Source organism: Monodon monoceros, unplaced genomic scaffold, assembly GCF_005190385.1.
Source record: "Monodon monoceros isolate NGI ecotype Baffin Bay Population unplaced genomic scaffold, NGI_Narwhal_1 Super_Scaffold_21, whole genome shotgun sequence".
NCBI lineage: Eukaryota > Metazoa > Chordata > Mammalia > Artiodactyla > Monodontidae > Monodon > Monodon monoceros.
In genome coordinates, this window is record NW_021703778.1 from 82,410,501 (window position 1) to 82,421,389 (window position 10,889).

Genomic DNA, 10,889 nt, shown 5'->3' on the forward strand with positions numbered 1-10,889 from the left:
AGCCATGTAGGTGGATATCAAACAGATAAACACTCTACAAATAGTAGGAGCCCAACCATAACCAAAGACAGGGTGTCATTTGTCAGGAGCAGTCCTCAGAGGTGAACTTCATACTTGAAAGCTGAGCCACAGGGACTGTAGAGACATTTAGATTCCTCTTGGAATTTTGGGAAAAGGGAATCAGTTCTTATAACTCGTGGTGCCTGGTATACAGGGAGCAGGTGGTAAGATATTCTCCTATCTCCCTTCTTTCCCTGTTCATCTCTGTCTTCTTTCTCATCTTCCTTCTACTTCCAGCTCTCCTTCTCTTTGCTTTTCTCTTGCTCTTCCTTTCCTCATCCCTACTTTCCAGTCTCCAGTCTCCTTTATCTCTGTGGTTGTATGTACCTTCTCTAAAGTCAGACTCTTACCACATCCCTATACTTTTTACAATCTGTCACTTACCCAGGTGGGGAACTGTGGGATTAAGGGACTCCCAGGTTGAGATGGTCAGGTTATTTACTAGGAGAGTCCAACATTGCTGTCTGTTGGTTACTTGGCTGATCTTCCTTCCATAGCTTTCATTACTCCACCGTTACCCTTTTGCCAACTCTGGATTAAGTAAACATGGAGCAAGAACGTGCTGCCCTTACTACAAAAACATGCTCTGCTGGTGTTTCTGGGGCATTGTCTCTTCTTGCCCTCTACAAATTTTAATTTCTGCACTATGATAATCTTTGGGTTTGTTGTCCTATGGTTTTGTTATTTGTACTTGCTTTCAGGTGATATAGAAGTGTCCCCTGGCAGTAGCCAGAAAAATTGGGGCACCAGAGAAGGATATAAGCTCCTTTCTGGAAGATCCTGGTGAGCTGGAGCGAGGCAGAGAGAGAGCACAAAGATTGTGTCCATTGGCCTCCATTCCCTGAGAGCCTCTCCATAGTCCCATGTAAGAGTACCAAACCAGAAGCCTGCCCCACAGGCCAAAGCTTTTGGACGGGCAAACGGGCCTCTTTCTCAGAAAGACTGAGAATGTGTTTCAGTCAGCTGTCTGTGCAGTGCCCTGGGGGTGGTAGTCTGCCAAGAATAGAATCTTTGATTGTTACAGTCCCATGGGATCCAGAAACATAAGCCCATGGGCTTCAGAGTCAGGCAATCAAGAAGTGTTCCCTGGGTGGCAGCTGTGAAAACCAGGATCAGATGTAAAAACTGGGGCACCAGGTGTGTGTTGACGCTCCCCTCCAGGAGATCCTGGGGCTCTGCAGTGTGGCAGAGGGGGAGTGCAAAGACAGCACCCAGTGGAAAATAAAAATAAAAAAAAAAAAAAGAAAAGAAAAGAAAAATAAGAAAAAAAAGACAAGGGGGAAAAAGAATAAAGGAGGAAAAAAAAAAAGATGGCGCCCGTCCACATTAGCAAGGCAGAGGGAGATCAGGGAGATGGTACCCGCCAGCAACCGTCCCTGGAGAGTATCCCAGAGGTCTGTGCCCCTTAGACCAATGCTTTAAAATTAGTGAGTCTTTTTCTGGTGCTTTTCAAAGGGCTGCTTCTGTGCTGGGCCCTGGGATGGGTCTGCCTGAGGGCACTTAAAGAGCTCTTCCTCAGTTTGCCACAGCCCTGCCCCACTGGTCTTCAAAGCAGATGCCTTGGAGGTTGTCTCTCAGGTACCTGTCTGAAAAGTGGGGGTGCCCGATGTGGGGTCTGAACCCTTTGCTCCTCGGGTTGAAGCTCTGGGTTTTGAGTTGCCTCCCACTTTGTCTGAGGGTGGGGTTTATAGTGAGATTGTGTCTCAGCGTTTCCTACCTGCTTTGATTGGTTTCCCTCTTGTTTGCCCAATGTGAAGGGGTCTCTTAGCCAGTTTCTAGGTTTTGTTCTGAGGAAATTGTTCCAGATATATCTGTACATTCAGTATGTCCATAGGAGGAGGTGAGTTCAGGATCTTCCTAAGTTGCTACCTTGGACCGGGACTCTACATTTGCTTTCAGAAGAGATTTTATTTTTTTGGCCACTTCCAGCTAAGGGTAGGTCTCAGTCCCCTGATAATGTAAAGTTCCTCTCAATATGCATGGGTTGTTTAGAAATATCATCTTTGGCTCCGTGACTATAAAGCCAGTGACCTCACTGGCCACTTCAGTATGGTTTTGTTTGGCTATGTTATATCTTGTAACTCTGAAGCAAAAAAACAAAAAAAGATTCCTTTCCAGTGTGGCATTTGACTTTTAGCAGCTCCTTCTTTTTTAGGAACTACTTGAAGTTAACAGAAAGGGTCTTTGTGGAGTTGAAGGGATATAGAAATTGGAGACACATACTGTTTTGCTTTATGGCTGACATCAGAAAGACAATGAAAAACATTTCATCTTTCCATTTTGGGATTTTCCAATACACGTTCCAACATTTAGGCTGGAAAAAAACCAATGCCCTTCAAATTTCAAAAGAAAGAATTCTTATAACCTTGATGACAATCAAAGTAACCTATTTGATATTAGTTTAAAGAGTTGTATGTTTCTTTTGGTTGAAAATTTAATTTCATACCTGATTTCTCTCTCTTTAGAAGTGGAACGGATAGTAAAAGCCAATGACCGTGAATATAATGAGAAGTACCAGTACACAGTGAGTAAAACACTCATAGCACACACATGCTGGGGTAGGTCTGATCTTAAGGATAGTAGGATTCTTGCCTTCTAGAACTTTGATTTCACTAAAAACTTTGTTGGTCCATTTTAATAGCAAGGTGCCATATGTTTCCATAAATTCAGATTTTAGTAATGTTTATACATTTATTTCTATTCTGCGCTGAGTGGTTGGTATTCATATTGGTATGGGAATAAGATGAAGTACCTTCTTTCTCAAGAATTTATGCTTAATTCATCTTGGTGCCCATTGGGCACTCAAATAATGTAAGAATACTGTGAAAGCAGGCCTCCATGGTAGTACTTGGTGATAGAAGTGGTAATTAGTGGCTGATGGGTGATGAATAACATTTGGGGATTTTCTCAAAGCAACTGAGGCTGAATGTGGAAAAGTGCATGTAGGAGAAAGTTCCTAGACCTGAATGATTGTATTTATCAAGTGAGCAGTGAGAATGATTAGTTAAAATGTGTGATCTTTAAGCTTGTACTGAACTACTTTTTTTTTTTAATGAGAGTTTTCTTCATTCACATAAGAAATATTTATTGAGAGCCTCCTAAGTGACTGGCACTAGTCTAGAAACTTGGGAAACTCCGGTGAGCACTTTGTGAATTATTTCATGGGCCCTCATAAAAATCTCCTCATCTTTCCTTGACTCAACCTAAGTTGCTACATGAAGTTTTTTAAATAAGTTCTAAGAAAGATAACTGGTAGAATTGATGCTGTGGGTGACATGTGGCCTAGAAGACCTGCTGTGATTGTGTATACCAGCACATTAATGAAGGAAAGTCTCAATTCACAGAGGGGTTTGATGACTATAAAAGCATAGAAATGTAAGTGTCATGGGGTAAACTTTGGCAGTCTCCATCTAGGAACTAGCTAGAGGAGAGAGAATTTTGGCCAATGGATTATTTTTAGTATTTAGTTTCTGTTGGCAGTGTTTCTCCATACATGTGGAAGGCTACATTGGGCTATTATAGCTTGATACAAGTAGAGGCAGCTAACAACTGCTCTTTTCTCATACTGTGATAATCACGTAAACTTGTGATTATAATTTGATGTTCAATGTAAGTGTCTCTACAGGGAGTCAGCACACTGCCTCTGTGACAGATTTCTCATTAAAGTAATATATTGGCACCCTGATTTTATTCATCAGTCTTGTGAGCTTGGTTCAAGTAAATCTGTCCTTGAAAGAAGAATCCCTCGCAGGAGGTTGATGAATATGCTTTGTTGCCAGGGGTTGGGGGGCGGGGGACTACCTTCTCCATGGTGATTAATGCCACTCTGTGCAGCCTCCTGACCGCTGGTCATTTAGCCCTTCTGGTCATCACGAGACTTGGCCCCATGCCTTTCTATCCATTCTACCACTAGCTCTTTAACTCTAGAGGATGACCCTTGAAAGCCTTGACCACCAAATCCTAAATCAGAGGAGTAGATGTCTATATTTTAAGACCTTGGGGGCAAAAACCCAGTAATAAGTAATCTACTACTGGGTAATTATGCATTTACGTACTTGGCTTTATCCTTATTTTCCAATGTGTAAGAGGTATTTTCATTCTGTGAGTAGTAACTAGATAAGGAAAGCCATATTTTGTCTGCATTTTGTAAGATGATACAGTCTTTTATATTTATAGTTATTTTTACTTAATTTATGAAATATTTCAAACTTAGAAGAAAGTACAGGGAATAATATGACACCTGTGTGCCTACCACCCAGATTAAATAGATGTTAACCATTTGCCACATTGGCTTTTGATTTTTCTTTTAATAATAACATGCCAAGGATACAGAGATGGTTTTCTCTTGAGCTTGCATGATATTGAACAAAAGCACACAGGTGTGTAGCTGGGGCTGGGTTTTCTGTTGGGCTTCCTAACAATGACAAGGCAGTGGAACAATATTCTGGAGCTACAGCAGATGGAATAAGGCAGCTTTATCTTGGAGTTAAAACATACTAAGGAAAAAACCAAAACCCATTATGGGCTGGCAAAACCAAGAATGACAGCAAAAGTTGAGAAAGGGAAGGTGCAGAGCAGAGAGGGGCATGCGTATCTCAGGTCTAATGACCCCTACCGTGGCTCAGAGGGTATGAGCCAGGCCCTCCTAGAATGAGCAAGGGTCCCCACTAGACCTGGCTGGTGGTGTGTTGATTTGGGAACTCCCAACAGGATGTCTGGCCAGTGAGCTGTGGAACCCTTCTCAGCCCCAGCCTTTTCAGATACAAATTGGGGATATTAAAAGTATCTATTTCATAGAGTTACTGAACAGACTGAAGTAGAGTAACACACAATGACTCTATGAGCTAGTCTTTATAGAGATGGGATTTGAATCTATATCTATCTGATTTTTAAGGATTTTTGAGCACGTCCTACGTGGACTATCCTTTTAAGAAAGGCAGAACCCACGGGTCTTTTGCTCAGTCTTGCCTAGTTTAAAGGGTATTACTGCAAATGGAAGTGGATTTGAAGAAACCCCAACAGATCTCAGCGTGAATGCTTATAATAATTGATGAAGTAGTCTTCCCCCATAAGGCTGAAGAGGAGATGGGAATAAACTGAAAATTATAAAAAAGATGAAAGGAGAAATGGTGAAGTTTCCTCAAATGTAGTGGAAAGAGTGTTTGGGGATAAGATAGACCACAGTTTGAATCTTTTCTCTTTCTCGTTTGCTAACTTGTGATCTTGATTTATTTATTTTTCTGCATATCACTAATTTTACCTGTGAAATGGGGAATTTTCCTTATAGGATTATCTGCCAAAGGGTTAAATGAAATAATTTATATAAATATTTGATAATAGTAAGACTAGCTAATATGTATTAGATGCTTACTATGTACCAGGCTCTATGCTAAACTTTTTATATGGATTTTTTCTTTAACCTAACATGGCTGTGGGCAAGTATGCACGATAAATTTTAGATTCCCTATAAAGTACTGGATAAAGTAAGATATCAGTGAAAATAATGTTCGGAAGATACTGAGAAGTTGACTAAAGTTGTAAACTTTTTGCAGCAGATATCATGCTGAAAAGCTAGCAAATCTGTGATACTGAAGGTGTGGACGTTGCTGATGAATTATGCAGGGAATGCAATAGCAGAAATACAAATGCACCCAAAGCAAGAAGATTAACAGTGTAAACAACTGTGGTTGTAGAGAACAGCCCCCTGCACCTGCCGAATAAGCAATATGGCAGTGATAATGATTTGATGAGATACTTCTTGATTACCTACTCTGTGCAAAGCATTTGATGAGTTCAGGAAATATTTCTGACACTCTCAGTGTGGATATTGACAGATATATGGTTAACAGTGCTGATAATAACAAAGTTAGTTATAATAATAATAGTAGCTTACACATATATAGTGCTTACCATCTGAAAGGCAGGTAAGCCTAAGCACTGTATTATATTAAACTAGTTTAATCTCATAACTCTATGAAGAGAGCACTTTACTTATCTCACTTTTGTATATGAATACATTGATACACAGAGATCTCTCTTAAGTGATTTACTCAGGGTCACACAGCTGGATAATGGTTCCCATTCTTACAGCTGTGAGTCTAGCTGTGTACCAGGTACTTTACACATATAACTAATCTTCCACAAAACCCAGAGAGTTGAGGTGGAGTTCCATTTAGTAACTTGTCTGAGGTCACACTGCTAATAGGTAGAATTCTAATTTAGACTGGCCAGATTCAAAGCCTGTTTTGTTTCCATGATATCCTGCTGTTCTTTTGACCAGTCTTGAAAGACAAACTGCAACAACAAAAAACCCCCAAACAAATCCTCTGAATCTCCTTTCCTTCTCTTACATACCTGCTGGTAAAGTTTTTATACTCAGAAGACAAAGGCAGATAGAGGAGATATAAAGTTTTACAAACGTGAGGCTAAGAATGACCTTAAATTTTACCCTTAGCGTTTATAGATGAGAACTTGGGAGAAAAATTTACACAAAGCTCAGATAACTGGTATGATTTCCACAAACACAAAGACTGGCCAAGCAAACTTTTCTCTTTGAAGGCTGAAGGAAGATATTTCAATACCTAGAGGACATTAATTTATCAACAGACCCTTAAGCTTCAAAGCACTTTATAGGACATAGCACAGGCTTAAAAAATGATCAAAAGTGCTTTTAAAAGATAAAGCGTTTAGAACACAAAAGACAAGGTTAATGATTCTAAATGAAATTAGTTGGGAAATGACACATGGTATTGTGAAAACTGGAAGGTGGAAAACATAAAACAAGTGGGATTTCAGACTGCCAAGATATGTAACACAAAGTGAGACTGGAGAGTGAAGGAAGAGTGAGCTGAATGCTAGAATTATTATTCTCATTAGAAAGGAGTTCAAAGTTTTCTGGTTAATGATAGGAATGAATAATAGAAGTAATGAGAACAGTTGTATTAAAATATGTTAATAATGTTAGAAAAACGTGAGAGCGAGCCAGACAGCCACTCATGATCCCCACTAAAAGGAGTTCAGAGTGAATGGTAGAAGTACTGAAAACAGTTGTATTAAAATGTGTCGATGTCAAAAAATGTCAGAAAAAGTGTTGGATTAGTTATAGCTATTCCAACTGTATTAAAAAATAAAGAAATGTTGGAAAACATCGGTTCCCACTGGCTCCTGTTATTTTTATGTCTCACATCAGCACAGGCATACCCTACCCCCATTCAATTCTTTTGAACTCTAACAGAATTTGAGAAGGGGGATGAACTTGTCTGAGTGCTGAGAAACTTATCCTGCCTCAAACTCAGAAAGTTCAGTAAACGTGAACGCTTAACAACTTCTGTCTGAATGTATTTCATGCACGAATATAGATGGGAAGTTTCTAAAGGGCATTTTCCTGAGCTGAATTATTGATCCTATTTCAGGAAGTGTACAGGCTTATATAAGTTGGTGAAAATTTAACCAAGTAGTTTTGGATGATTTTAAAGAAAGCTTTCCATTCAAAAACTGTGATTCGAACACTTTAATTTATTTCTTGAATCTTGAGATGGCTTGTTGATATTATGGTTATTGGATGGAAGCTCTTGTTGCTTTTATGATTTTTGTGATTGGTAGAACAATGACCATTTGGGTTTTCCAAAAAGTGTTCATTCAATGTGGCAATATGGCTGATTATTAGCAGTCAGTGTTACAATGATGCCACCAAGTGGCATGAGCCCCTCCCACCCACTTAAATGGGGCTTTCTATGTTTCCACAGTCACTTCTCTTTTAACTCAGAATCAGTGGTTTGAGTGGAGTAAAAAATTATGGCCCACCATCATTCTGGGTGTGTGAGCTTGGACAGTCACTGGACCTCTTTAGACCCACATTGTAATGATGTGTCTGTGTTTCTCTGAGACCAGACTGGCATAACAGTAAAACCTGTATTCCTGTGTGCGTGGGTGAATCAATGAGTCCTAGTCCCTTTTTTTTTAATAGAAATGATTTTTAAAATTCAGTATATTCACAATGTGCCTGCTCTATGCCTAGTAACATGTGTGTTTGTTGACTTAATCACTTTCCAAAGAGGTTTTGAGGCCATGAACAAAAAGAATGTGAAGCTCAAAGGAGTAGAAACACATGAGGAAACTGGGATGGGCAGGGTATATTTAGGTGGGCCCCAAACTGCATGCTAGAAGGCCCTATTGCTTAGACTGGCAATGTGTTGAGTGATACCAGGGTTATTAAAAAAGCAGGTATAAATTTTGCTTTCCACCTTCAAGGAGCATGTATAATCTACTCCAGAAGAGAAGACCAGGACATAAGAACGAATTTGACAGTAGGTAGTACTGAAAAGGTAATGCTAAATTTTACTTGTGTGATGTGGCCTGTAACTGTTAGGGGAGTGAAGGGTGAGTGAAGTATTTGAGGAAGTGTCACCAGAGGAAAAGGGAAATGATTCAAGCCTCGTTTGTTTATTTGTACCACCAATGCTAGGAACAGAGACAGGAGCAAAGTCCCGAAGTCCAACCTAATTCATGGGAATTAGGGTGTGTCATGGGAAACGATAGTTCAGGTAGGTGAGACCTGTTTAAAAAAAGAATTTGAATATGAGGTAATAGGCTCTCAGGAGCTGAGTAGTCAACAGAGTGAAAAAGGATGTTATTAGCACTTGGGATTAAATAGATTCGATATCCAAATTGAAATGCCCAGGTTAATATGGAATGTAACTTGGGTGGGGTTAGAGTTGTAGATTAGGGATATCCATTGGAAGGAGGTGCTTAACACTAGGAGAAAAAATAGAACTGAAGGCAGGCGGCTGAAAGGTGTGGTGGTAGAAACTCCCCCACAGTTAAAGGGGGAGGGAGGGAGCCCAAGAAGCAGTGGAGAGCTGAGGAAAGCAGAGAAAGGGTGAGACGAAAGCTGGGGTGGGGTGGGGTGCAGGGTGGAGCCCCTCAGGGAACAGGAGGCGGGAAACCATATCTGATGGTAGGCGCTCATGAGCTAAGGCAAAACATCTTTAAGTCAGAAGGAAGCAGTTGGAGGACCTGAAGAAAGCAGTTTAAATTTTTTTTAAAAGTCCGGGGTTTGGAAGTCAGAGGTCAGGGGAAAAAACATGCAAAAAAAGAAGGGAGTGGGGTATAGCTCCCTTAATTAATAATTTGCAGTAAAAAAGAGAAATAGTATTTAAGCTTTCAGGCTCATTGAAATGAAGTGAAGCATTTTTGAATCAATTTTCTGACATTTTGACTATCCAAGTACAAAAAGCCTGTGGGAAGGTAAAACTCTAAACATTTTCTTTGGGAGACTCTTGGGATATCCACATGCTGGGACACATCCTAGTCCTGCTTTAATCCTTGGTCTGATGGAAAATTTGGATTTCTCTTTCTTTATTTCATGAGCAGCATAGTTGCACTGCCAACATGCTGTAGCTCCTCACCAAGAAGCCTGATAATCAAAGCAATTTCTGCACCAACCAAAGAGTACAGATGACGACAAACTCTGTGACCAAGCTGGAATTAGTTGTGGAAAGTGCCAGTAACTTGCATTTGTTATCGGTTTCTGGTTGTTGGTTGTTGCATGTTTTGTTTGTATTGCAGCGTTACTATAGTAGCAATGGCTTTTTAGCAAACATTGAAATGTCTTCTGTTTTGTGTGCTGTTAATATCTGTGTAAATTATTCTACGTTCTACATGACAGAGATTTTTATCTTTCTTTATAAATAATTACTTGAAGAGAAAAGATAATTTTTGGACATCTCTCAAATTCATTTTCATTCTGGATTCAGGACTTTAAAAGTATAAATGTTTTATCTTTTTAACATCTGATTTATTTAAATAGTGTTATTCTTTGGCTAAGCATTTGTCTGATTTTTTTGTTTCCTTAATTTGGTTGATCTGTTTTAATCTTTTGTTTTAGCCTCTGAATTCCTATTCCTAAACGTTCTAAAATGGCACATTAAGGTAATTAAAAAATCCAGTTAAGCTCTAAAACTCTGAAGTGTTTGTCATTTACCTGTTCCAGGCTTGAGATAATTTAAGCATCTTCATAAACTAGCTCCATTCCATCTGCTCTGTGAAGTAAGTTTCAAGTAAAGCCATGTAGATTAGGTTTATTTATTGATTTATTTTACTTTTACTTTATTCATTGCAATGATATAAAATTTAAAAGTTTCCAAACAATGTGTAATTGGCATTAAAAGAGTTAAGATAAGCTAATTTTGGTGTTAGAATTTTGGAGCTCTGCTGTAGCCTCACTGTGGTGGGACAGATTTAAACTAAGACTGAGAAATGTAAAGATGGAGCAGGAAGGAAAGTAACCTTCTGTGTGAAGCAAGAACTACAACTGCCATTTCCTTTGTTGGCAAATGGTTTATGAAAGTAATCCATAAATCAATCACGTGGATAACATTGGGCAAGTTCAGTAACAGTTGAGAGCTTAATGGAAAAACCACAACCCCAACGGTATCAAGGTTTTTAACCCTGTTTTGTAATTTTCTTTACTGGACCAGTTAGTTTGTTTCTGTGATTCATATTATTAAAAGATAGTAACTCTCACATTTTATGTTCTGTAGTGGAAGGAGTAATCAAATCATTTGTGTTAACAATGTAGTCTCAAATTCATGTCTACTATTATAAAACCTGTGCTCAGGTTACTGTTGAATTTTATATCTGACTTTCTATATGCAGTGTCTTACAAAAGTAAACTAGGCATTAAAGTTAAATCTGGAGGTAATTTAAAAATGATGCTAGGAGTTGATTAGGGGCCATATATATAAATGTGTGTGGCATGTTTATGTGCATGTAGGAAGGGCTGTAGTTATAAGAACGGGTAAGAATGTTCTGGCTTGAATGGTGAGAGA

At 39.2% G+C, this 10,889-nt stretch overlaps 1 protein-coding gene across 8 annotated transcripts in view; it reads left to right on the top strand.

Moving 5' to 3' along the window:
- Positions 1 to 10,889, top strand: part of ATP8B4 (ATPase phospholipid transporting 8B4 (putative)) — a 295,105-nt gene that overhangs the window by 77,828 nt on the left and 206,388 nt on the right. For 7 of the 8 annotated variants that reach the window (XM_029236307.1, XM_029236303.1, XM_029236302.1 and 4 more), the window contains exon 3: positions 2,526 to 2,584. In XM_029236307.1, the coding sequence (XP_029092140.1) occupies positions 2,550 to 2,584 (35 nt within the window). In that variant the 5' untranslated portion in view covers positions 2,526 to 2,549. Of the gene's footprint in view, positions 1 to 2,525; positions 2,585 to 10,889 lie in introns of those variants that run through there. The other variant, XM_029236308.1, reaches the window with a different exon arrangement.